The 27,462-nt window shown below is 41.6% G+C and overlaps 2 protein-coding genes across 4 annotated transcripts in view; one reads left to right on the top strand and one right to left on the bottom strand.

Moving 5' to 3' along the window:
- Positions 1 to 250: 250 nt before the first annotated feature.
- GNS (glucosamine (N-acetyl)-6-sulfatase) lies at positions 251 to 20,988 on the bottom strand. Its single transcript, XM_048301502.1, has 14 exons — positions 20,787 to 20,988; positions 20,228 to 20,287; positions 19,345 to 19,551; positions 18,175 to 18,240; positions 17,663 to 17,761; positions 15,247 to 15,414; positions 11,342 to 11,424; positions 9,954 to 10,072; positions 9,218 to 9,321; positions 8,749 to 8,850; positions 7,436 to 7,543; positions 6,654 to 6,764; positions 4,650 to 4,810; positions 251 to 3,824 (listed from the first exon to the last, which is right to left on the bottom strand). Exons 1-14 carry the CDS (start codon positions 20,925 to 20,927, stop codon positions 3,749 to 3,751), a joined length of 1,605 nt encoding a protein of 534 aa, XP_048157459.1. The 5' UTR covers positions 20,928 to 20,988; the 3' UTR covers positions 251 to 3,748.
- A 549-nt stretch (positions 20,989 to 21,537) lies between these two features.
- TBC1D30 (TBC1 domain family member 30) overlaps positions 21,538 to 27,462 on the top strand; it is a 60,432-nt gene continuing 54,507 nt past the window's right edge. Inside the window, exons 1-2 of one of the 3 annotated variants that reach the window (XM_048301501.1) lie at positions 21,538 to 21,643; positions 24,531 to 24,695. Coding sequence is in view for 2 of the 3 variants with exons in the window: in XM_048301495.1 (XP_048157452.1) it covers positions 21,992 to 22,244; positions 24,531 to 24,695 (418 nt within the window). In the remaining variant the exon portion in view is untranslated. Of the gene's footprint in view, positions 21,644 to 21,922; positions 22,245 to 24,530; positions 24,696 to 27,462 lie in introns of those variants that run through there. The other 2 variants (XM_048301495.1, XM_048301496.1) reach the window with 2 other exon arrangements.

Here is a 27,462-nt window from a genome sequence, read left to right as displayed (position 1 = left end):
CAATGACACCAGTTTCCCAGGAAATGCAAGCAAGTATAGGTTGCATTTCAGTTTGTTCCCTCACCTCAGGGTGCTGCCCTGCTAGACACTGTAATAAAGTTCCCTGTGGCCATATGAAGTAGCTCTTGTTAAGTAGCAGGGCAGTAAAGCAGAAGCTTGTAAAGGCTTATAAAATAGGAATTCAGCCATTAGACCTGTGACACAGCTTATTCCTGTAGGAAGGTTTAACTCAAGCTCAATAACAAAGATAGGAAGTTTGATAGGCAGTTTATTTTTTCTTTCTTCAAAAGTGCAGCAGTGAACAGGGTCCTCTGGAAGGGCACTTTCTAAATAGATGTTCAAAACAGCAGAAATATGCTCACAACATGCTACAGCAAAGTATGCTCACATACAGAGAGTCATACAAAGAAAATTCATTTTAACTGAATCACAATAAATGACAGTTGTTTCATTATCTTGAAATATTGTATTCAGTTTGATGAATCAGTCTCAAATTTAATTTGATTGAAAAGGTATTATACCTGCTTTGGGTGTGTTTCCGTGTACATGTCCCTGCTACAGCTTCGTTCCCCAAAATGAAGAAGCCCAGTTTTCTGGGCCCCTGCTGGGTAAGGAGGGGCCTATTCTGGCTGTATTCACTTGTGCTGAAGTGATGATAATGAGTGTTGGTTTGCTTTAGGGTAACATAATGAAGTTGTTAATTGTATTTCTCCCTGTATAGTATCTACTTTACCAGATCCGATCATTAAAAATTCACAGCCCTGCTTTTGATAATAATGATTTTTAAAAAAAGTAAAAAACATGATCACATTTTATCTAAACTCAACTCTGTACCAGTAAGGCCTTTTATTTAAAACTCTGTACATTTAACATGAATGCCTTCGGTACCAGGGTACAGAAACAGCTGTGGTCAAATAGCACACGAAATGGAATATCCAGAAAGACCATTTAATTTTAAAATAACTTAGTTGGGAATTAGATCTGGATAAGACTCAAAGATCCTTCATAGTATTTTTTTAATTATCAAGGATAAGAATTAACACTGTTCATTTGAGGTTGTAAAAATACTCAGAATTAACCGCTTTATGGCAACAGACACAAGTGATAAATTGCTCTAAAAGCAATGGAAGGCAGGCAGCTCTTGGTTCCTGTTCTTCCTTCAACTACATGCTTAACAATTATTAAATCTTTATCAAAGGTGGGAGTGAATCAAATATTTCCCTGAACCACTAAGTAAGGACTGATTAATTTAATTCTGAATTTCAATTTAATACAACATTTACTACACCTCTGCCAGATTTCAGGTATAGTGTGGTTCTCTCACAGTGAGTGCCTTAAGTTACTGAGCCTTGTTACAAAATGCTTTACAGGTATGTGCAGATAGCAAGAGTAATAATTTGGGTAAAACATCTGGTCACTCATACTGAATAATCTGCATCAATTCTGTCAACTTTCATATTACTAATTAGGCAAAAAATAAACATCCAAAAGAGTGTGTCCTTGTTAGGGCTTAAAATCACTTGAAGAAAAGATAGTTATGGGTACAGAAATGTAACTCTAATACAAAGTTTTTTTCTATTAAGAATGCACATTACTTGCACTGAAACTTAAGCAGAAACTTGATGTATGACCCAGATTTGATAGGACTGATGAGGGTTCAATGTGCAGCAGTCAATATATTTCACACTAGCCTCCACACAGCTACCAAAATGAAGCTTAAACAAAGAACAAGTCTAAATTGCTAGAATTCTCTAAGCAGAACACTACCTACATGAGCTCAGTGTGCAAAACCCTTGAGAGCATGAAGACAACTTTGGTTTTGTTTCTAGAGACAAAACAGTGTATGAAGGATACTGATGAACAATACTAAAGCTTGAGAAACAAAAAACAGGATAAAGCTACAGTTGTAGTTGAGAAAAAAAAAAAACCTGAGTTTTTGAAAGCATGTAGTAAGTAGTCTAAATATCCAAAACCCTCTGCATTTATACAGATGCTTCAGCTGAAAAGTTACCTTTCAAGCTATTTTTTTTCTCTCCAAATATTTGGTCACTTCTGAGAGATTTGAAACAAAAGTTCTATGAAAATCTACCTTGTAGACCACCACCGAAGTTTGCAACTCTCAGCTACATGAAGGAAAACTTCTGTGCCTCAGAATTAAAAGCCAAGTAAGTTCAACTTATTTTATTGTAGCATTCCTTGTATCCAGTTGGTGGATCTGCACACTGGGGTGTGCACTTTCACAGTTTTGAGTCATACTTTGTTGCCTACTTAATGATTAGTTGAAATAATGCAGCTCTCTACTGGGGTTGAGAGATGTGAAGTAACAACACTAAATAGTTTTGCCACAGTTTGTCTGACGAGGGAATGATTACCATGCCTGAAAACACAAGCAACACAAACTTGTCTTGCAGAAGATCCATAATTCAGTGTTTTCAGATGGTGTGTTGCCAGTGAATCTATACAGAAGTTATATGGTAATGCAAGTTTGTGTGCTTTTCAAGATTTAGAAAGATACTCAAGTTTGGGTGCGCATGACAGCTGCATTTCAGGTAAGCCTAATCACAAGGTTGATAAGACATCACGCTTTTGGAGGGAAACCAAGTGACTTCTGACATGCAGACCTTTGGTGTGAAGGCCACTTTTTGCAGGTTCCAAGTAGTTATGTCTCAACCAAAAAGCAACACTCTATGAAGCACTTAAACTGCCTAAAATAGCTCTTAGTCTAATGTCTAGTGAGCAATGATTCTAAGATTTATTTTTAGCTAGTTTGCTTTCAAAATAATTTACCTTCAAGAATCTAATCAACATAAGTTAGACATCTAATTCAAGACATTTGGAGGTTAGAGACAGATCACCTCTACTGTGGTGCCCTGGTTGTTGGATTTTGTTTATTTTAGTATTACTTCTGTTTGTGTATAAAAAAATAGATTTAAGAGTTAGCTCAAAGCACAGGCACACTTACTTGAATACTTGTTAGTCTCAACAGCCTTTTAACTCACTAGGAAGTCAGTCTATCTTAAACCGTAAGAGGTTTTTCAGTAGTACATAATAACCCAGCCCAGCATTTCAAACCAGAAGGAGGCTGAAATTACATTCTTGTTTGTAAGCTACCAACACTGTCCTACAAAATTCATTGGTCTCATCTAAAGGGGTCTCATTGAAAGAGACTGTTTAGCAGATGGGTTTTAATTCTGCACAAGACACTTGCTAGTCAGATCCTACACTTTTGACTAATACCCTCCTACTCTCTTTTGGGCTAGTTTGCTATTGTCATTAACAGCTTGGAGCTCAGTTTATACGGAAACCTATAATTAAGCGTAGCTTTTAAGAAGGTCTGTGACACTGAATATGGGTGAGCATTACTGTGCAATAGCACCTGCCTATCTAACCTGACTCAAATACACATTTATTGATTTTTTAGAACAAAATAAACTGTTCAGATTCATAGGCATAGGTTCACCTCTGTGCCTGTGATATGAAAAGGTACTTGAAAGACAAAGGTGGTAATCAACGATCTGAGCAAGACAGATTAGCTGTGTCTAACAATTTACAGTTAGAGTTCAGCTGTAAAATATATATATTGCACAAGGCAACCAGCTAAAGACAAGGGGTTTCCTTCCAAACAGGGTTTGAAAAGCCCATTAAAAGTCTTCCAGCTGTAATCAGCGAAAGTTAACAGAGACAGACCTGCTGCAGTCACTGGAGAAACTGGTCAGTAGGAGCCCATTGGAAGAGGTTCCTACAGGTCTTACAAGAACTGTGCAGAAAACCTCCGAGCCCGTAGGCCGTGATTGCTGAACATGAGCCGTGGGTCAAACCTGTACCTGGAGAGAGGAGCAGAGTCAGTGTGAGCTGCTTGGCCTGCAGTGACCAGCACTTCTGAGAGAGCTTTGTGCCAGAAGAGCTCTGGTACAAGGCTATGTGAGAAGATGCTTTCTCAGCAGTAAGCAGCAGTGACAATTTCTCTCTGTTACAACAGATAAACTACAACAACACCCTACCAAAAAGCTGTCTCCACAGAAATAAATCCTAGCTACAAGGTACCAGTAGCACAGGGGCATGTATAACATCAAGCATTCAGGAGCTACATTCTAACATAAGGCTCTGCTGTCCAAAATGACAAACTTACATAGCACTTTAAGGACACTGTAAGGACATTTTAAATACTGCTTTAAAAAGCTTTGATATAAATGATTAGTGACTGAGTTTTGAGGCACCAAGTGCTATTTACTTCCAACAGCTAATATATACAGTTCAGGTCCTGTGGGAAATGTTCTTGCTAACAGCATCTCCTGGAACAATCAGAGCTAGTACTTGGAAAATGCCTGCCTAGAGAAACCAGCAGAGCTTTTCCTGGTTTGCAGGCAAACCTGAGATCAGTCTCTTGACTACTCAGAACAGCTGAAGTGTACAGCTAAGTCAAGAGTGGCTGACAACATTAAAGTGCTAGTATTCATACCATCGAAGTTATACTTGGTAAGTTAAAATATAGATTAAGCACCAAAATTAGAAGCATCAAGAAAACACCTGTATTAAAGAACAGTATGTATGACAATATATTCCATCACAAATGCCCTCTATAAAAGACTAATTTAAAAAAGACATAGTTATATTTGAAAGTGTTATAATAATGAAGTGGATCTGTTTACCCGGGATCAAAGACACCTGGTGTACGGCACGTTGCTCCTGAGCAGGACTGCAGCATCATTAGTCGATAGTTCATCTTTTCTAGAATTTCTTGATCAATTGTTTTAGCAATGTTATTGATTTGGTGTGGATCTGCAGTCAAGTTATACACTTCCACAAACACCTGCAGAAGAAAGTTCCTGCACTAAGTCCTGAATGCTAATTAACAGTCATATTATTTGAGAAGAATGCTTTATTGGCAGCACATAGTCTCAAACATTATTTTGAACTCCACTGCAGCAGCCCCACACATAAGCTGTGTTCAGCCATGCAGCTAAGTGGTCAAAGACTGGACAGTGTGCAAGCAAAGCAAAGTTTTGCAATAGCACAATTTTGTTGGAAAAGTTTGTACTTTCACCTGAAGTACTCACCTGCTACTGCAAATTCTTTTCCAACACACAAATGAAACTTGTTTTATGACTGTAAGATCACAGTAAGAGGCCTTGGCTAAGCTGGCAGTCTTTTCACTAATGGATCTCAAAATATGTAATTTCATGACCATCACATCAACGCTCTGTACTCATCAGCTACTCAGAGCTGTCAGACCCAGACAGGTGTCTTGACAGCACATACAAAATATGCTGAATACAAGTATGCTCCAGCCTCAAACAGAAAAAGCTTATTCTGTGTGCATAAGCTGAGGTTTGTCTGGAAGATTTTTAGGGCAGATTTGTTTTTTGGTACATTAAATCTCTACACACTTCTGTGGGACCAATACTGGTCAAAAGTATCTCAAGAATTTAGCTGTGGTTTTGTCTGTCCTAGAGGAGGAGGCCTGACTGCAGATGATACTGATAAAAACTGGCTGAGTTGTGTCTACCTTTAAAAAAGACCTATCTGGACAGACTTCAGCGTTTTTCTTACAAGGTTCACTGCAAGGTTATAGAAGCCACATTGTTGCACCTTCCCCATGCTGTTGGTTTTATTTTAGCTAGTTCAGCTAAGCATAGTGACCCAAAAATGCCACAGCCATACTTTTGCCTAGTAGAAAAATCCCAGAGTGACATGAAGTGTATTATTGAGTTAACTTTGGAGTCTACTTTTACAAAGAAATCCACAAGCCTTGTTTAACTTGATCATAATTTGTCAGAAAGGGGAAAAACAGAGGGCAGGGTCTGCTGATTGGTATTTTGGTTTCCTGTACAGCTTTTCACACTATCTAACTGCAAAAACATCTTGTAGGATTTCCTCCCCTGGCTTAAGTTGCTCACTCTAGACTACCATAAAACACATTGTGTGGTGCACATACCTGCTGCTTATGCTGTGACTACACAGCTGCTGACAGCACAGTTTGTTAGATCTGTGACCCAACTGCCTCAAACCCCGCATCCCTGCTAGAGCAGCTGTGTGCAAACAAGCATAACTAAAGATCAGTCCTGTAACATGCCACCTGTTGTACATACAGCCTGTGCTCCCCTAGTGAGACCTGAGCAGCCTCTGAAGGGGGAACATTATGTCCCTTATACCCAAAAAACTCAAGATAAGACCTTTCTCACAGTTGTAAATTTACTGCTATTTTTGCCAGACAAACAAGCAAATAATAGATGAGAAATTATTAGCATGGAATTTCAGGTCTTCCCAAGTACAAGAGTTGAACACCGTACCTCTGCTGTGTTATCAGAAAATACTTGTTGTTCAAAAGAGACTGCCACATGGAATTAGGCTGACAGAGAACTGAAATCAGTCCTGCACAGCTCCCTGTGAGGCTACTAGGTGATACCAGAAGGTAATAATCATAGTTTAGGCCTCACTCCCCTCCCACACCCTTTTTTTTTTTTCCCTTCTTCCCAGAAGCCCACAGTTTTGGTCAAACATTCTCACTAGGAGATAAGTACTTCACTGTTTATCCTGCAAGCAATGCCAGTCTGCTTTTCAGAGTACTTCATGGAAACCTTGAGCACTGATAAGAGAGCAGACAGACACACGGCTGTGAACAGCTGACATCTGCTAGTCAGACACAGACTTACCTCCCGGTCATCAAATTCACAGTACTGCAGATCCCAGGAGGCCGACAGTGTCCTCACACAAGCATACGTGTTGTTATAGGAATCTTCACAGACGCAGTCTGGGAAGCAGTGCTGTGAAGCAAGCAGCAAACAAAAACTTCAGGGCAGAAGATGAGCTTTTCCTAGACTCTGTACCAGCTTATCCTAACTGCAGCTAACTGATGAACACCCAGATCTCAATTTAACACAAGCAAATTTGCACTGGGGATTTTAAGCAAAACCTTGCTGTTGTTATTAAACTCACCATGATTAAGTGCATTTTTTCCAGGAAGTGAAGGTACATACACAGAAGAGAACAGCACAACACACTGCTAAAGACAGCACCAATGGGATGCTTTACTTTAGTAAAATAAAGCAAACCTGCTTTGATTTAGAGAGTAGCTGGTGACTTAAATAAATAAAATAACAGCAAGAATTGTGCAACAAGGTTACTGAAAGTTTAGAAAGAACATTATGTCACTGCCACACACTTGACTTAAGCCCACACCTTCCTGCATCAGTCTCCAGCCCTGAGGCTCCATAGATTCCCACTGAAAGGGTTGTTGTGACCTAAGTAGTCACATACACATGTCAGTTCCACACAGCTGAACATCTCCTTCCAGTTGTCAAAGGCTGCAAAGGACCTACAGAGCTGGATCCTACTTACCAACACACTGGGAGCTTACATTCAGAACCAGGTTAGCCCACACAGCAAACAGGTTTAATTCAGCAGCTATTTCCTAATATTAACAGATCTTACTTACTGTGACTCCAGGTCCTAGGCCAGGACAGGTAGGATCACTGCCATTGTATCCTTCTCCTTGGTACTCCACCAAGAAGTCTGATCTCCATGTGACATTTTTTTCTCCTCTCTACAAGAGGGTAACACAACTTAGTATCTACTGTACCGTGAAACAGAAGAAATTCTCCATGCTTGGAATAACACTAACACTGCCCACTGCTTACCAGGCAGTATCAGTCTTAAATAATTAGCTTTATGTTAGAAGGTCTTGTGTAACTGGAAGACAAGGATTAAACTCCAAAAATATTAGTACACCCTCCTGTGAGGGTTTATCTTCAATTTATAAAGTATCATGCAGTAATACCAAGTAGGAGCCACATGGCCAGATACTACTATCCTACAGACAGGATCCCTGTAACAACTCTGCTTCCCTTTGATTTGTATCACATTACCACAACAGATGGAAAAAGATACCCTTGGCAAAAAAAACCCAACCAAACAAAAAAAGAAACAGCTTTAAGAAACAACTAGGTTTTAAGCTGATCTATTTGTAGCTGCATTTTAAAAGACAGCGGAGATGGAAATATTTATAGTCAATATACAGCACCATCACAGGCATATGCAGCAAAACAATGAGTTTCAGATTTGATTCCACCAAAGTTTAAAACAGGTGCTTTTTACCTGCTTCTGTCTAAAGAACAGCTTAAGGTTTGGATACAAGGTTTTAAGAGCAAAGCACCATTTTAAGTCTGGATGATCTTTCCAAGCTTACTTTCCAAATAAGCTGCCTTCTATTTAAAGACTAAACTTAATTAAAACTAAACAGATCAACTGCAAGCAGCTTTATTTAAATAGGCTTCTGCTCACCTATTAGAAAGGTCAAGTTTACTTTACAAAACCACATGCATTCTTCTAGAGCTTGGCAGGAAACACCAGTTCTACTGAAAATGGAGTCAAACCAAAGATTTAATAAGAAGAGTCTGCTTTTCTCCTATTCCTATGCTGAGAAATGCTAAGGAAAAGGGGAAGGAGAATTCAAGGTGGAAACAACATACGGGCTTCAAACCAGGAATTATTACAAATGTGAGAACTAGCCAAAGGACAACACAACTTTCTATTATAAAATGACCACGAAGCTGGTAGTGCTTATGAAAATATATCTGCATTTAAACAGCATGCCTACTTTTTACACTCAGCTATGAGCATCCCATGTGAAAACAACATCAAAGGAAGATTCTGGATTATGAGTCAACCTAATCTATCAAAGGAAGTAACACTGACTTTGAAGAATTACCCCTGCAAGAATCATCGGTTACTATCCCTGTCCCTACTTACCAACAGTGGCAACAGTGACATCCCATCCATCTGGGTCTTATTCAAGTCATATCCCGCAATATCCAGAATAGTGGGACCCAAATCAATGTTTGCAACAAGCATCTGCAGGGTGAGAAGAACTTAACTTCAGAAGTTCAGAACCTATCTTAAATACTCATAATTTTAGGTGCATCTAAACACTACCTAATTTCATCTTTATGGGCTAATGGACCCTGTAATATTGAAAAGCAATGGTAGGGAACTTGGAAAGTGAGTTCAAAATTCATTTGCTTTTGTGGCCTGCAATGGCCTAATTTGATTCAAGCAAGAACAGACAGCTTTTTATAATGAGGCCGTTGTACTTTCTACCACTCTGTGTATTTAATTTCATTGATACATATATATGCAGGGCAATAAATTACTAGCTAAAGTGGTAACTGTGAAACAACATTAAAAATAAAACTGTACTGGGATTTCACTTCTTCCTTACCTTGTTTATCTGATTTGGTTTTATCCCTGGTCCTCGAACTAGCAATGGAACTTTGATATCAAACTCATAGAGCTGCCGTTTGTCTATTGGCAGAGAAAACTGGCCTAAACAATAGAAGATAGAAAAAGTTAAATGGCTTCTTTTTTACATTATAAGCCTTGTGTTACCATAGAGTGGTTTGGGTTGGAAGGGACCTTACAAAGATCATCCAGTTCCACCCCTTCTGCTATGGGCACATAATTGCAACCAGGAAATTTTTAGAGGAGAGAGGTTCTGGACCTGAACTACACGGACACATTGGAGGACAGAAGAGATAACTTCAAAGTATAAGCCATATCTTAAAAAGTTTAACAGCTTACATACTGCACTTTAAGTTCTTTTAGTTGTACAACATGATACAGACAGGTCTTTGATAGATTTTTACTGGTTAACCCTCTTATACCAACTCTTCCTATAGAACATAGAGACCCTTCCTTCATTTCTGTCCTAATTTTATGTATACCAGGATACACTGGTAGAGATTAATGCTGAAAACCACAACCAAACCAAAAAAACCAATAAAATTTCCAAACAACCCACACTGCAACTCCAGATTGTTCAGCAATTCAAACCAGTACTTCTCATATCTATAGTTTTCCACTGCTGCTGTTCCCATTTTCTGGGGTGATCATGAGGGTGAAAGGTTATGCAATTCCTGGATCTTTTACAAATAAGCAGTAAGCAGTGAAAATTTTACCAGTGTGGAAGCCATTGTCTGATGTGTAAAAGATGTACGTGTTGTCTAATTCTCCATTCGCTTCTAATTTCTTCACTAGTTTCTCTATCAGGTCATCTACAGACAGCAGAGTTTGCCACCTATACAGAAACAAAGTACTTCACATTAGAGTGTGAAAAATTTGCAATAACCCTGACTGCAAGTAGGGCATTTATATCCCCTCCAGTCAACAGTATATGCACTGTAAATGAATTATTTTGCTTACAAATTCTGAAAACAAACTTCATAGACTACTACACCAGATTTTTAAGGCAGCAATTAAAGATAGAAATAGACTTTGTCCTCAGTTCTTGTTGATTTTATTCTGTAGTGTCTGCAAAAGACATCAAAATGCTGATTACTTCTTATCTGGAAACAGCGAAGACCAACTCTGAAGCAACACGGTGACAAAGAGTCTGTTATCTCCTGCAAGGTCACTTATTAGTTCTTTATACATAGTTTTATATTAAAATGCATGACTTTAGTTGTCTTTATGGGATCCTTTCTGCTTAAAAACTGTACCAGCTGTTTTGTATTACTCATGTAATGTCAGGGTCCATTATTTCAGTTCTTTTCTTTGTCATGGGGTTTGCTGTTGAGAAAAGTGACTGCTTCCACTAGCCTCCACAGACTAGATTAATGCTCAACTAACTACAGCTATTCAATTCTTGGGTTCTGTTGTCTCTTGGCTTAACTTAAGATCTTGTTGCGTAATTTTACCTTCATGTTTTAGAAACAAGAGCCTGAAAAATCTTGGGTTTCCATCTCCAAAGTGACAAGATAATGCCTCGTAACTGCTCAAAATGAAGTTCAATACTTCAGGTAATGTTTGTTTCAAGACTTTTTAAAGAAAATACATCTGCAGTATAAACAAATACCCTTGCTTTCTATTAAAAAAAGGGAACAAGTCATGTGTACACATTATTTCCCACATCCCCTTTATAAAAAGGAATCAAGCACCTCCCCTGGCCAGTCAGGTATTCCCACGTACAGACAGAGCCAAGATTAATAAATCTGATTAGCTGGCAGACAGATCAGCCATGTTTGATGTGCATCACGTAAGAATCTAGAATTAAGTGCAGGAGAAGGTAAAGCCATTTTTTAATGAAAACCTGTTGTGCACTGAAAGAAAAGCAATAGAGAGACAAAGTGCAATTGGTCTTTTTTGTGACAAATAATGGCAGCATTTGTGAATACAATATTTCTGAAGCCAATGACAAGTCTATTTGCAAAATGTAAACAAAGTCAGAAGGTCTTCTGAGACAAGTGCCAGAGAACTATTAGAGGTAATGTGACATTCATTGTCAGACTTACTACAACTTTATAAAAAACTCCACACATTACAAATTAAGCAACAAAAAAGTTCTTACCGTTTTCTGTAAGCATCATCAAGAAACTGTATCGAAGAGTTGGTCATTGGAGTCTTTGCTTGTCGAATTAACCAGTGCTTGTTCTAAAGAAAAAAAACCAACAAAGATTAGTGTACAAGAGAAGTATGACGTTTTGAACCTTTCTTAGAGCAATTACAAAAATGATTCCTGTGAAAAAGTCAGGCAAGGCTATCAAACTGACCTGACTCCGATTTTCCCTGTTGGTTTATACAAAATCTAAGTTTCAAGAGTAAGATACATTACAGCCCCATTATGCTCAGCCACGAGGAGAAGAAAATAGATGTGGATCTTTTCAAAGCAGTTCAGGGAAGAAAGGATCTAGGGAAAGCTCTCTCAGACTAATGAAAGTGGTAGCCTAAGACAGGTCTGAGGAAAACAATCTGAAGCATTGAGCATCATTGTGAGATTGGACTTGGTTGTCAAAAGTGAGATACTTTTGGGACTAATATTAGTGAGCATCCCAACAGGTAGCAAGGTGGGGAAAGCTCCTGCACCCAAAGCAATTAGAATCACTTAAGTTATAAACAGGTGAGTTCAACTACCTGTAACAGTGTCACTATCAGATTCCTAGCAGTCTAAATCAGGGCTGGAGACTACTGAAGGGAGCAGAACATTAGCATTTTATTTAGATTTTGACTCTGAAACAAGAGCATTTCTTTAGCTGCAGCATCATGGGTTCTTCTAGATGTATCCCCAACTTCCAAAAACAGCCCCTTTCTTTCTTTCCTCACCTACACCCCCAAAGTAATGGAGATGATGTAATTCATATAAAAAGTGATACTCCTACATCAAAGGACTAGTCTGAGCTGGGTCAGCTGCTCTACAAATACATGAGAAGGTCTGTTGTGAACAACCTGAAGGTTAGTATTAGTGGGGATCAGAACAAAGAATAAAGTCATGTCAGTGCAGCTTTATGCTTTTTCATTTAGTAGGTCAGAGATGACCCCACTCATCACCCTCAGCTTGAGCCTGTATTTAGCTGGTCACTCCTCTCTGTAGAGCCTCTTGTTACGCAATTTCCCCCCCGTCACAAGCGAATGACTGAAGGGCTCAGGCTTTAGGGACTCACAACAAAGTGACTCATATCTCCTGCAATTACTCAGTTCCCCTGTTTTCTGCTCTTGACTACTGAAGGAAAGCTTTTTGGCATGAAGACTTAATGCTATGTCCAGTTTACTTTAATTCAGTTGTTCAGCTCTTTTACAGTAGCTGTACAACAATTCTCTGGAGAAACACAGTCTATCCGAGCTGAGAGAGGAAAAAGTGAGGAAATATATCACAAATCCTATCTTCAGCTCAGCAGAAGTTCTTCAGAGAGCAAAGGAGCTGGAAATGTCACCTGTGCACCAGCCACCTTTCAAAGGTGGTGTGCTTAGGAGAGGAGCATTGTAAGGCACAACCACATTGGGCAACTCAGGCAAGTAAGTCACCTAGTGTTGGGGTCCCTCCCCTGCCGTGTAGCCCTGGGAGAGGGGCCCTAGGGGGGAGACACGGGGCTTCCCTGTCCCTGCTCAGCCTCGTTCCCATTGGTTGGTTTGTGTTCCCTGCGCGGGCAGAAGGACCCGTGGTCCCGTGACTGGAACAGTTCCTCAGCAGAGCTCCGGCCATGCGGCTGGAGAAATAAACATCTCTCTGAAACAGCTATCAAGAATCTGTCTGTCCGTATATATTTCCTTTCCACGGGACTCCTGGTTTGATATATGCGTGTTGCAGGATCCCCACTGCAACAACCTAGTGCAGCAGAATCCTCCTCTTTGAGTATTTTGTTCTTCCTGCCTTTCTCTGAGGTTTCAAAAACTTCACACAGCACCCAAACACCTTCGTGGATTTCAATAAACTTCACACTAACTCAGAGTTCTCAAATCTGCTTCCCTGTCAAGTCTCTTTCAGCACTTACATACAAAGCAGTCCACCAATCCTGCTGCCTCCCTATGCTCCATTCTTGGAGAAATTTTAGGAGATCGAGACAATAAACAATATATTGCCAGCAGAATCAGAACACAGCTGTGCTCTGAATTTGCAGGAAAAACAAGACATGCAAGGGAAATACCCAAGATATATCTTAATCAAATTCTCTTTTAGAACAGCTTAGCTAAAACTCATCTGGACTATTAATAACTCTGCTTAGGAATCCAGACAGCTGCTGATCATTTAATACAATTCATAGCTGAGAATCCAAAGCAGAAGTTAAACTCAGACTCTCACCAGTGATGTACACAAGAGCTTAATTCCTATTTTTCATGTGGAGAGTCTGCCTAAATGGTTCCTCTTAGTAGCCCTTGCCCACATCCAGTATAAGGAAGTGAGGTGACATTCATTAAGGAGTCGAGGCTGTACAATCCAAGACTGTCAAGCAAGCATTACAACATCAGTGAGGGTCTCAGCCTACGTACATGTTTACTGCTACTGCAGGAATCATGCCTGCCCTAGAGAACAGTGAAGCTCTAGAAAACACTGAAGTTCCAAGAAGAGTTAGGCTTCAAAACCACAACACTGCCAGCTGCAGAAATGCACATTAGCTGTGTCCAGGAAGGAAGGTAATGTTAGTCTGCTCCTCTAGTAAAACTGCTGTATCCACAGATATTAATTGCCAAACATTAAGTCTAGCATTTTGCTCTGTGTTATACAGTTATATGCAGAGCTTTTACACCACCTAAGGGAACACCACAGTGTATATTTTGCTAGCTGCTGACTTCACTGGTCAAGTTACTTCTAAATCATTATTTTAAAAGCACTCTATTATAGTAATGGAGTCTTAAGACAAAATCTGGAATCCCTTCATGGAAGAAAAAACCTCAGTCTGATTCCCACTCCCTACTTTGAAATGTAAAAAGGTTGGGTGAAAGTATTTCTTACTGCCTGCAGCCCTTTTCTCCCCTTTCATTCATGTTTGTCTATCATACTGATAAGCACGTGGTCATTTTGCAAGCTACAGTCCTCAGCTAAAAACAAGTTTCATTCTGTACTGTAAGAGTCACAGTGACCTGAGGTATGATTGCGCTCCTGATAGGCATTTAGGCAATGTTATCTCAGTCTTAAGATTAGAGGCAAATCTTGAAGTGAAATAATTGAACACTGAACTGAACAGCGGTGGGTTCTATATTTTAAACTACTTGGATCAAAAATACAAAACTTCTGCAAGTTTCCACCAAATTAACTGCTTGGAAAATTCACTTATTGGCAGAGTAAATTGCAGCAGATTAGTCTGAGCTAGACCATATCTGGCCATATTTGCAGGCAGTGGAAGGTACTGCCCTGTCACAAGGATGTCTGAGTTCATAACACTAGGCCCAGCAATTCTGGTTATAGGTTATTTTAGCAAATAAAACGTAAGTTCTCAAAGTACTTAGTGACCCTGGGCCCTATGGTTCCTGATTCCAGAGGCCTCTGATTAGTCTGACATGGTTTTCACCTTGGGGCAGCTTTGCCACAAGCTCAAGGAATGGACTGCCCATCCACAAGCAGATGTATGCAGGAAGACAGGGCTCTTGCCATTCTTCACTCAAACCTTTGAGTAGCACACTACCTATGTGTTCCCCTGAAGATACTGAGAGCAATTATAAGAAATTTTTAAGAGCTTCAGAAGAGCCTAGAAATGGAACACAGAATTCACTTTTTATCTTTATCCACCATAATTCCATTGTACTACCATATCACTTCTGCCACTCTGTTGTTTTTCTTTACAAGACATTAGTATGCAAATATCTCAAAGTCACAATGAACTTATCTGACCCTGACAGACCAATTTAACATGATTAAACAACCAGTAGCCGTAGTACTCGTCTATTCTAATCACTGTTTAAACCTAACATGCAAGTCAGGGCCACTGCCTTCTGCTCTCACAAACTAGAATAACCTATTCAGGTTCTTGCTAGTTAGCTTACCTTGCCATGAATATTAAAATTGCTGTTTCTTGGTGCACTGACATTCTGAAAGCTCTTTGTATACTGTGGAGCAGGTGTCCAAGGGGAGTGCGGTGCTGGGGTTGCGATCATCATAAAGAATGGTTCAAAATTAGATTTGTACTCCAAGAAGTCCAATGACATGTTGGCCTGTGAACAGTGTTGTTGGAGAAGAAAAGTCATGCTTCAAAGGAAACCAGCAAGTATTTGACAAACCCAAACTAGACATTCATAACTTACTTAGAGTTTATTAATACTGTGAACATTTAAACTATTTCAAAAACTTACTGCTTGCTCATCTACAAATGTCTAGAACAGCAGCTCCTGATAACAATAATCCCAAGTACTCATGTTAAACAAATAATTTTTCCCACATCTCCAAAAAACGTTCTACTTCAGACCTTTGCATTAATTAGACCTGGAAAGCTCATCAGATGTTTGTGCCTGTTCCAAGCACCAACAAAATCCATCTATACTCTGGTTTCATCAAGTAAAATCAGAGCTTTCTTCAACATAGGCCAAGTCTGAGACTTTCACATGCCATCTCCTGTCTCACAGACCTCAGTTTACAAGCTTCAACTTTCTTCAGAAATAGCAATAGTTCTAAAAAAAAATTAAGCCTCACTGTTTATAGCCTATGCTCATTCTACAGCAAGCTGCAAGATTACAAGGGGTGAAGACAAGGTCTGGCGAAGAGCAGTGCCAAAATGGACTCGCTCACACCACTTCACTGCACTTTCATTTTCATTTCAGCCTATACACAATTACAAGTGGCGAGTTCCATTGCACCTCCCCTAGACCAGCCTTTAAGTTAAGGCCTCAAAGGTATTACTTGTAGATGAGCTCTTCAGTATTCAAATCTTGCAACATTTTTTTCTTGCCTGATTAGTATACCCCATTTTGGCTATCCTTTTATTTCTCTAGAAAAAGAAAAAATACCAGGAATTCCCTCTTCCTTCTAAATTTAGCATCTAAGCAAGTAGGGCTCAACTTCAGTTACGTGACAGGAGAGTCAAGGAAGGATATGAACCATTCAGAAATTCATAGTGGTAGTCAACTTTGATTGCACTAGGAGCTTAAACTGCAACATGTGAGAACTGCAGTAAAAAGATTCAGGTGTTTGGATTCTTAATACCAGACTCAAGTACCCAGGTGCCCTTAGTCAGGACTAGAAAGCTTGAGGATCACATCAAGCAACACAGGAACTTTGCATAAGCAATCTACTCCTGTGCACTGCCCTGCAAGTGAATTAAACACTGGCTCTGAAATGCTGAATACATGTCTGGTAACTGCAGGAAGAAAGTAGAATGCAACACACTGAAAATCATAATACGCTGCTGTATCAATAGGTAATATACCACAAATAAGCAGTTTATGCAACAATGACCTGTTGGACAAAATGCTTACAAGTTGCTGAAGGATCAAAAAAACCCAGTACAATGCCAGTAATAGAATAGTCTCACTTCTGGCTTATCGATTCCAATCTAGCTTTAGACAATGTAAATCTAAATTTAATCAGACAGCTGTTCAGTACCCTAAGAAACATCAATCAGTGCTGTTGCTAGTGAGCAACTGTGTTCTAGCACCTAACGGAATGAAACTCCTCAATGAAACACTACAAGACTGCATGAGGAGACATCTCTAGAGAAGAATTTTTGTGAGTGCTGCAGTACCGACCTATACACTGTAACAACACATCAAATTATGACTCCCCCTTGGCAGACGGGGACACTCCCCCTCCCTGCCTCTGCTACTTGCCAAACAGGGCCTTAAGAAAGCTAAAGTAACTCTTCCAACCTTCCTTAAAGTATCTGACATCTTTGTAAACTCTCTTTAGTTTATGCGGATAAAGAGACTAAACCCTCTCCTGGTCAGCTGCACATTGCCCTCACATACTGTAAAGGATTGATTAGTCTTTAATATTTACAAGTTATCAGCCTGCAGGAGTTGGAGACCACAAGATACCAACACATCATAATACCTAAGAAACAAAACATGGTGTGAAGTTTATGGTGCTTCCTACTGAAATCTTGGCCCAGTTAATCTGTTACAGAAGTTGCATATTATAATGAAACATTTCCTTCTGTGAAGTAATTTAAATCTCTGCCTACCCATTCTTCCTGCAGCACAGCAGTCAGTATTAACTCCTCAGTGAGGCTATTGGCTCAGCTGGAATCCCTTTCCTCTCCACAGTTCATAAACATAATCCTGTCATTTCTAAATACACTCAGAATCTTGCTTTGCTGATAAATGCCCACCCACCATCACAACAATACAATCGTCCATTTGTGAACTAATACAGCCAAACAAATTATCCCACCCTTCTCCAAGTCCCCAGGATGAAGTATTATCTGGTCATAAGCAGCTTCTGTACACCATGCATTGCAAAATTTCTTACCAGTACATCTGTCAGATAATCTACACTGTAGTTCTCACCATGCCTTCGTGCTTTGCCATTTACTGAGAGAGTATAGTTGTAGTACTTTGAGTTTTTCTCCTATGAAAAAGAAAAGTGACACAGACACTTATGCAAAGTAACATGTACATTGATTACCTGAAATAATCCAAATTAATTGCCTGTGAGCATTTGTCAAATAGGTTATGAGCATTTGCCATAAGGATACTGCAAAAATTCTCAGAAGTGGTCTCCATCAACAAAACTGGTTTTAGTGCTATCTCACACTGCTTTGTCTTTACAAATTGGTATTTTTTCTCCAGGCACTCAGTAGGAGTAGCATTTGTAAAAGCAACAGATCTGACGTACAATAAAGGAAAAAGGGGAAGGAAATTTGCATTAAATTGTTAGACGCTTTTTTCCTGCTCTTTCATGAGCAGCAAGGTTAGAACATGAGTTGGATTACAAAGCAACCAAAATTATGTAGTTAAAAAAAAAAAAGAATAGTCACATACCAAAGCATACCAAAAACTCCATCCAGGAGGGACATGACCAACTCCCCCTGCATCCTCTGCTCCATACTGAAAAAAGACAGATCATGACTCACAGTTTCAATTATGATGAATCAAAGCCAGACATTATGTTTCATATTTATGTGCTTTATTCAACACTACTCAGAAACCATGTTAAGCCAAATTCAATTTCAGAATGGGGAAAACCACATATATGCATATAAAAAACACATGTAGGGCCTGTTAAAGAAACCAGGGTTCAATAACTAGACAGTAATTGAAAGCTTGGCAATCATCAGTAAAATTCAAATATTATTCCCTGCTCTATTCTGCATGTGAAAATATGCAGAGATCCTCAAGAACATAGTGTGTACATCATCAGGTAATGAGAGGTGATCTAAACATCCATGTGACAAGACACTTGTAGGCTTTGTGATAACAGTTCACAAGATACTAAAGAGAATTCCACATAGACCAACAGCTTCCTTCATCCTCCCCCAACCGGGGTAGGAACTTCAAGTAATGCTAGCCTCTTGCCACCTCACTGCCAAATAATCTACAACAACTGGCCTTTAAGACAGCAAAAAAAGGAAAGTAGCTGCTGAGTCAGTGCCAAACTCAAAACAGAGAGTGCCTTAGAGCAACACAACGGGTTTTCTCAGGGCTGCCCTCTCCCATCTACGTGGCTTGCCCAACTGCAGGCACGAGAGAGTCTGCTGAGTCAAGGGATGCTCAGAGGAAGCCAGCTAAGTTTCCCTTCCCCTTGCTGCCTCAGGAACATCAGCAGACACAAATTCATGCTTGGCTATGAAAACTCACATTCTATTTTCCACACTCCAACATTTTCCATCATGAAATGCAAAGAAAACATGCTGTTAAGAACCCTGTAGTTCATCTAGCTCCAAATCCAATTCCATCACACAAGAGTTACACCTAACGTTAAAGCTTTCAGTGCTGAATTTTACATCTTACTATAAACTACTAGAAACCACAACCTAGTTAAAAAGATGAAAACCCTAAAGCACACATATACAAGTGACTCAATAATAAAGTGTTGGGTAACTGTAGCAAAAGAGCTCTGAAAATATCTGTTCTCCTGATGAATTTGCCTCAGTGGACACTTAACTTTTAAAACAAGCCACAAAAAGAAAAAAAGAAAAAAGCACCAAATACCTCATTTAAATACTTTCCAGCAAAGAACGTTTGATAACCACACATAGCTTTGAGCAGAGCTGGGAAGGTATATGGTTCTTGAATCTTCTGCCATAACTTGCTGCTACAGTTCCCTTCCAGAGTGTTATTGACAACGTGATGATTATGTGGATACTTTCCTGTTAAAATGCTAGCTCGACTGGGACAGCAAAGTGCACTGGGAACATACTGGAAAAACAAAATGAGGAGATTTAAGAGTGGCATAGTAAAACAATTTTACATCAGAATTTATAGTTTTCAAATATCAGCTAACAGGTTGATTAAAATGTTCACCAACAGTAAAACCTACTTCTTTCTGGACACCCAGAATTACGTCCCAAGTATTTTCACTAGCGAAAAACTCCACATGAAGCCAGTTTCAGGTCTCTGCAGCACGTGCCCTTCAACTTCTCACCACCAGACTAGACAGGGTTTTCAGATGGGGCAAGAATCCACTAAAATACTGTTTGATCATTGACTCACTCCATTATTTTAGCCATGGAGATACATTAGAATATGAAAAGACTGAAGTGACTTTTCATTGTGTGTGAAGCTGATGAAAGTTTTGAGCAGCTTCTTTTAATGCTTCTCAGTTTATAACACGAATATTCAGACTACGCAGTTTTACTCTACAGATTAAGGAAGTGCTTTCAGAAAGTGAAACTTTACAGATTTTGAACATGATCTTAAGTTATATTCATTCTGAGACCTAAAAGTAGGTAGCGATTTAATTTTAAAAAGCCTACATCCATATATACAGGCTTCATAAAACTATTACCATCTTTTGAGATCTCAGATGACCTAAGATACAAAATACATAAATGCGCACACCTCAGAAGTTCAGAGCGTTAATGCAAACACTTACTGCATTTACGAAGGTTATTCCCATCTGCGCAATGAGAGCATTAGTCTTCTTAAGGGGGGTCTGAAAGGAAAACACCAAAAATGTATCAGCTAAAAACGTAAGGATGCCAGGTAAAGCAGGGGACTTGAAGCAGGCTGCCTGGAAAAAAGCCCATCACCACAGTCTCTACGCACCACCCCGGCAGGACACTAAGAGTGCCCTTTCCTTCTCGCTAGGGCCTGGCGTGGCCACAGCGATTGCACAAGCCGGCCCAAGCGAGCACAAGTGCGGGGGGTTTCCAGGGGTATCTGCAGCTCTAGAGGCCCTAGCGGCTCCGCAGAGCGACTCATCCCACCCGCGGAAGCCCCACCGTGACGCTCCTTTAGCGGGGCTGCCTGGCCTGAGGCCGCAGTGAGCCCCTGCCCGGCTACGGGCTGGGCCCAGCGCGCCGACCCCCGCGGCCGGAGCGACCCACGCCCCACACCGCGCCCTCCGGCAGCCAGGTACGCGACCCGGGAGGGCGGCGAGCCCCCCTCTCGCCGCGCTGCCGCCAGCCCCGCGCCCCCCGCCGCAGGGTTACCATGCCGCCCAGGCAGACATCCTGGTCGTCGGTGAGGATAAGCACCACGTTGGGCCTCCGCGCCTGCCGGGCCGCCCGCGCCGGGCTGAGCAGCAGCAGCACGGCCAGCGGCAGCGCCCGGAGCAGCACGGCGGGGGACATGGCGGGGCCGGGCGGGTCGGGGCCGCCACAGGCGCGGAGCGGCCGCGGAGCCGGAGCAGCAGCGCGCGGGCTCGCCCCGCCCCCGGCATATGACCCGGGAGCGCGGGGGGGAGGGGCGGAGTCACGTGGTCCGGGCGGCCGCCGCGCCCCGCCCTAGGCCCCGCCCCCGCCCTGGGCTGCGCGTGGAGGCGCTGCCCGGCTGTGACCTCCGCGCTCGGCTCCCGAGGGTGGATAAACATCCGTGGGAGGCGCGTCGAGAGGATGGAGCCAGTTCTTCTCAGCGGTAGAATGGTCATCTCAACCAAGCAATAGGGCAAGAGGCAACGGACAGAAACTGATGCACAGGAAGTTCCACCTGAACATGAGGAAGAACTTCTTTACTGTGGGTGACCGTGCACTGGAACAGGTTGTCCAGAGAGGTTGCGGAGTCTCCCTCGCTGGAGATGTTCAAGAACTGTCTGGACGCAGTCCTGTGCGATGTGTTCTGGGATGACCCTGCTTGAGCAGGGAGGTTGGACCACTCAGCCTTACCCATTCTGCGATTCTGTCAATTCGCGACCTGAATTAGTCGCGGCTGTTACGCGTGTGGCCGGGCCTGCCTGCACCGCCATCGGTGCCGCAGCCAGAGCCCAGGCGCGCCCGGCTCTGGCGGCCGTGCGGACCCCGCCATCCGCTCCGGGTTGCAGGTGGTGTCAGGGGGACCAGCCGCAACACAGGTACTGAACTGTTGGCAAAAGCGGGCCGCCGCTCCACCGGGGGAGCAGGAGCGGGACGGCCAGCAGAACGGCGGTGACCTCCGTGGCAGCCGCACAGTGCACGGGTACTGCGCCCGGTGTCACCGCCCCGAGGCGGAGCGAGGTCCCCGCCCTCCCCGCCCCTCGGCAGGTGCAGCGCCCCCGCCTCCCCGCCCGCCCCGGCCTCTACCACGGTGCGCGGGGAGGGAGCGGAGCCGGGCGCAGCGCTCCTGTCCGGCTCTCCCGCCCTCTTCCCTTTCCCCTGCCCGCCCCACCCCGGCGTGTGGCCGTGGAACGGGCTGAGCCCGGAACCCGGCGGCGGTGCGGAAGATGGATGCGGGGGAGGCCGGCGCGGGCGGCAGGGCGGGCAGCAGCGCCGACAGCCTGGCCGAGGAGGAGGAGGACGAGGACGAGGCGGGTCCCGGCAGCGGCCGGTCCAGCCGCACCTCGTCGCTGGTGAGCGGGCTGCTCACCGAGCTGTACAGCGCCGCCGAGGCGGCCACCCCCTCGGGCAGCGCCCGCTCCCGCGCCCTCCGGGAGCTGCAGCAGCCGCCGAGCCAGGTCAAGTACCTGCGGCTGAAAGGTACAGCCCGCCCCGCCTGCCTGCCCCTGCCGCCTCTCCGCTGGGGCCGGAAGCTGCCCCTGCCGCCTCGCTTTTCCTCTGTGCCTGCAAGGGAGTCCTTCCCGAAGGTGCCCTCCGTGCCTGCGCGCACGTGTCTATGTGTGTCTATATCCAGGCTTTCTGCATGGCCGTGGCTCCGAGAAACTTCCCACATACTGTTAGCTGAGAGCTCTTCAGACCAGGCCCTCCTGTGCTGTTCCTCCCTCTTTTGTTTCAGGTGCCCTAGGAGCAGAATTAGGGTCGTCTGCTACTAGTTTCTGTGATAGACTGCCCAAGCTCTTGTGTTTCTGCGAGTTTGGTGCTTTTCCTCATTTACAGTAATGAATAAATGTCCAGTTTTTCTTTCTCTTTCTTTCTCTTTCTTTCTCAGTCCTTATTTTCTGAATCTAGAAGAGATGCTACACGTACAGGGTCATAAGAGAGGGAGTTGTTTTTCTCAGGTCCTTTTAGTTCTACTGGACAAACTAAACTGGACAACTGTAAAGCTTATTTGGAGCTTGGCATGTCTTCCGGAAAAAAAAGGGGTGTAATGAAAAATGTAAATGCTGGAGTCAATCAGAATCTAAATGGAATTTTCAAAGAATTCTTATGAAAATTAGGTAGCCTCAACAGTGCATGTTTGTGAAAGACTGAGATGTGCAACTCCAGGTTGAACCAATGAAGAGGAAGAGAGAACAAAGGCCTCTTGTCTCCTGATGTTTAATCACTTTTACTTTTGATGAGGAAAAAACCCAAGAGGTGACTAAATATGCCTGTTTTTCAGAGCTGTACAAACAGCTATCTGCTTCCGTGTTTGGCTTCTTAATGAGATGATACGCCATCTGATGTTACTAGGATGTAGCTCGAGTTCTTCTGTGTGTCCTTTGGCAACCTGAGACCCAACAGGAAATTTTCTTGTACAGAAACACATTTTGTGGTATTTCATTCGTTTTGCTGCCAAGTTACTTGTTTTTACAGGGACAGCTAACTGGCATGAATAGGAAAGAGTAAAACTCATCTGGCAGCCCTGGTAGTGACTGTATAAGTAGGAATGCAACTTATGTTTTTTTTTGCTCTCAAAATCCATAGATCTGGTTTTAAATCACCTTGCCTGTTACAAGTGATTGGGAATTCCATCTGAGCAGCAGGTGCTGAAACAGGGAAGTGTCTATAAAATACAGAATTGTTTTATCAGTGGCTCCCCTCTCCTTGCAGTCATACTTTTCACTAGGCCATGGTTGATGGTCATTTCAGCCTAATTTGTCCTTTTCTTTAGGCTTTCCAGAATTTTTGTAAAAGATTTGCCACATGAGCTGAGCTGTTTACCATCCCACTGATAGTTCCTTTTCCTGGATGCATATGTATTTTTCTCATTATATCAGGTTACTGAAGAAGGGATTTTTTGGGCTGATTTTCTTCCCAGCGTCAGGGGACAGGGGTTGCATTGAAAGTGATAGTTTGAAAACTTAGCTTCAGGGAGCAGGCAGCTGTGTAGATGCTGGTGGCAAGCTGTACCAGGCTGTTACAGGGAGGAGCTGAAGAGGTCAACATGTGATAAGCAAGACCCAGGATTTCACTGGTGGGGTGAGCCTCTGAGAACAGAGCAGAGGACTCAGAAAAAATAATGGACTTAAGACATCTCCCCAACAACTCCCTTTTCTGGACCTGAAGTTCACCTTACGGGGGGACAGCAGGAATATTAGAAGTTAGCTGAGACATTTTATGAACTAAAGGGATCTGGTGGCACTGTGGCTGACCAGGGGAGATAACTGAGGCCATGACTGAAGCCATCTAGTTGCATTTTAGTGGAAAGAATTTCCCACTTAGAGGTCATTCTGGAGCTGCATTTGTAGCTTTGCAGGCAGCTTCTTGAACATGTTCCCTCGTCTGTTACAAGTGTATTTCTTGTCTCTGCATAGGCAGTTTCTGGAAGGTACTGTATTTAAAATGTATCCCCTGGTTGCACTATTATCAGTATATTCTGGCTACATCTGTCATGTTCCTAGGAGTTTATAACAGCATAATTGTTAAGATTCATACTCTGTGCAATAAATTGAAGTACTTTTGTTTAAAAGAAAATTAAAGACTTTGGCTCAGATTCTGAAAGTGTTTATAACTGGGAATTACCCCAGTCAATAGAACTTGTCGTTTATAGAGAGCTTGTATATGTAAATGTTTGCAGGGCAAGTGCCTTTGCGTGTCAACTACAATAAGCTGTTTGTGAATGTCTTGGCCTGTACTGAAGTTGTTTTCTCTGCTTGTTGGCAGATGTTGATGAATTAACAACTATAAAACGAGAACTGAATCACAGAATTTCCGTTCAATCAGCAAAGCTGCTCCGTCTTCTGAAGCAGAAAGACAGGCTTGTACAAAAGGTCCAGAAGAACTGCGACATTGTCACAGCTTGTTTACAGGCAGTTTCCCAGAAACGCTGTAAGTACTTTCTGTGTACTAGTGTAAGTAGTTTATTTCATTAAGGTGGGCAGTATTTTAAGCCCTCACACTTAATTTAAAGTCAAGAGGCCAGGCTATGCTATTCCTTAGATATGACTGGCTCCTACTGATGTCAGTGGTACCTGGAAACAGGTAAAGTTCAACTAGCTCAGCTGGGTAAGCTGCTGTAGCCCCAGCTGTTAATTTTTTGTAACTCCTTTCTATCAAGTTGATCCAAGGTGAGGTGTATTAGTAAAAAAAACCTACTTCCCTCAAAGCCCTTTATCAGCATCAGTGTTTTGGGGGTTTCTGAGAGAGTGCGTGGGAAAGAGAAGAAATGCTGTTCTTTCATTGTTTAGCCTTTTTTTCCTGCACAGTGAAACCTTTTTATTTGTCTTGGCAAAGTTTTCACCTTAAGATAGACTGAAGTGCTTTTTGGTAGTTCTGCTAAAGTAAAACTGTATGTGATGTGATATGTAAGAATAAATAGAAATTATGCCTTTAGAAAAGACATGAAAATAACCTAATGTTCCATCTTATTTTTTCATTAACATGCAGCATGACAGGTACAGAAATCTTCAGGTACAGTAAATAAAGCATGGTCTTTTCATAAAAATGTCTGTAGGAGCTTTGAGGTGCATGTAAAGACTTTACTAAAAGAATTTTACTGTAGTGGCATGTGCTGATGTAGTCTAGTTAAGAGCTTGTCTATTAGTGTGAAATTAAATTTTTAAGCATTTAAAAGCGTTCCTTTGTTTTACTTAAACCTGGCATGAAAGTTCTTGGCTGTCATGTACTCTGTAGGCATATTTCTTTTCAAAAACTCTTTTCTTAATGTCAGCTTGAGAACTAAGGCCTCCATGACACTAGTATGCAAGCATATACAGTAGTCTCCTTTTAAATGAGACTACTTGAATTTTCTTCATATTTAGAGGATTTGGCTGTAAACTCTGAATCTTTTTTCCCCCCATAGTGGTGTCTCTATGTAGAGGTAGAACTGCAGTCTTCAATTAAACTTAAGTTAACATTCAGATGTTTAAGTGCTACCTTTAAGCAATCTATACAGCCCAATTGCAAACAAATACTGTTTCACAAAAAGGTGGAGATTCTGTCTGACCCTTTTTGAATACTACTTGACAAATTAACTCCTAGTGGTAATTTCAGTAAGTTCAGAAATTACAGGGCTGATAAATTTGATGTCTTATTTTCTGCTCAAGTGTCTATCATGCTTTAACCTGTTTCTACAGAGAGAAAAAAACAGGTACTGTTTAAAAAACTGCATGCTCAGGACTGTGTTCAGTGTCAGAAAGTTCAGGATCTGTGAGTTTTGCAGCTCACACAGGGAGCCATCCACTCCTCAGTCTTAGACCTATGCTGGCTCTTGGTCTCTGCTGCATGCACAGAGGAGTCCTGCCCCCCTGACAGCTTTGGGAGCCCACATCTGACTTTCTTGTGCTTCAGGACCACTGATAGCCAGCACAGCTCTTGTAGCATTTGAACCCCTGAGTGGGTAGAGTAAATGTAGAGGAACAGTTGCCAGGGACAACTTCATAACTTACTGTGTTTCTCATTATGCTGCTGACCCTTGTCCCTAGTAGATGATGCATGTTTTGCATACAAGTAAGTATTCCCATAGAAAATAAAATTCACTGCAGAGTGAAATGTGTTTTGGTTGGACACATGAATGGTCATGGCTCTGTTAAAGGAATGATAAATTGTTCTGTAGGACATATTATAAAATCATATATCACTGTACAGTACACTGTGCTGTACTTGTAGTTTGTAGGATATATGAATTAACTGTACCATTTTAGTAATACTTTTTTTACCCAAATTTAAATAAAATACTCCAATGAAGAGAGAAATCACAGTGATGACCTGATGGCAAGCATGGCACATGTTTCTCTTGTGATTTTGACTTATTTGGGGTAAGAAGATATATGTTTGTTCTGGAGCACTATGAACTATTTCAAGTCCATAATAGAAACAAAGTCTGATTTATACACTTAATTATATCATCTGAGAAAAGCAGAGATCTTTTTCTCGGATGATCTCAGAGATCATCCGAGAAAAAAAAAAAATCAAGGTTTTGCAAAGCTGTCATCTAAAGATTATGCGAAAGACATCTCTTTCTTTCATCTCCCTGTATTTTATATAGTGACAGCTTGCTTTCATTACTAAATATATTTTGATTGATCAAATGGCAAACCAGAAGTTCCTTGAACCACAAATTTTGATTGATGTTAATTAAAACAAACCCAAAAGACAACCAACAAACAACCCAAACCAAAACCATGTATTATCTGTAATTTATTTAGAAGTAAAAGCATCAAGTTTAAGTCAGTCTGGCTGGAAGCAAGCAGGAATGCTTGAATTTGATTCAATATAAAATTACCTGAAGTTACAGAAACAGAAAGTTCATTATTATTCTCTTGTATTTTTAATGAAGAAATAATTTTAGTAGAAAATTTCCCAAATATATAAGTAATTTCTCTGTCATAGCTGTGTTGCTGTGGTGCTGCTATGTACCTATAATAACTTTAAATGGGTCTCATGCTGTGTTCAGAAAGATTCTTTATATTCTCTCTTCTAATACTTGTTTAGAAACTATGATTAAAGTATTAATCTTCTGTTATTTGAGCATTGTTTCAGTATAGAATTCTCTAAGATAACAATAAACATTTCCTTTCTAGTTTTTCTTTCCCTTTTTCTGGTTTGATTTAATGCAGAGCCAGTAGAGGGAGACAGAATATTTTATTTTGTGCAG

Source organism: Corvus hawaiiensis, chromosome 4 (assembly GCF_020740725.1).
Source record: "Corvus hawaiiensis isolate bCorHaw1 chromosome 4, bCorHaw1.pri.cur, whole genome shotgun sequence".
NCBI lineage: Eukaryota > Metazoa > Chordata > Aves > Passeriformes > Corvidae > Corvus > Corvus hawaiiensis.
The sequence above is the reverse complement of the archived record's forward strand: the minus strand, read 5'-3'. Positions and strand labels throughout refer to the sequence as shown.

Excerpts from the sequence above, each read along its gene's own strand:
- GNS (XM_048301502.1), bottom strand. The coding sequence starts at position 20,927 with ATGTCCCCCGCCGTGCTGCTCCGGGCGCTGCCGCTGGCCGTGCTGCTG. Across the intron at positions 20,288-20,786 it reads ATGTCTGCCTGGGCGGCATG|ACCCCCCTTAAGAAGACTAA; the intron begins GTAACCCTGCGG and ends TTTTCCTTTCAG. Across the intron at positions 9,322-9,953 it reads AGACAATGGCTTCCACACTG|GCCAGTTTTCTCTGCCAATA; the intron begins GTAAAATTTTCA and ends TCTATTGTTTAG.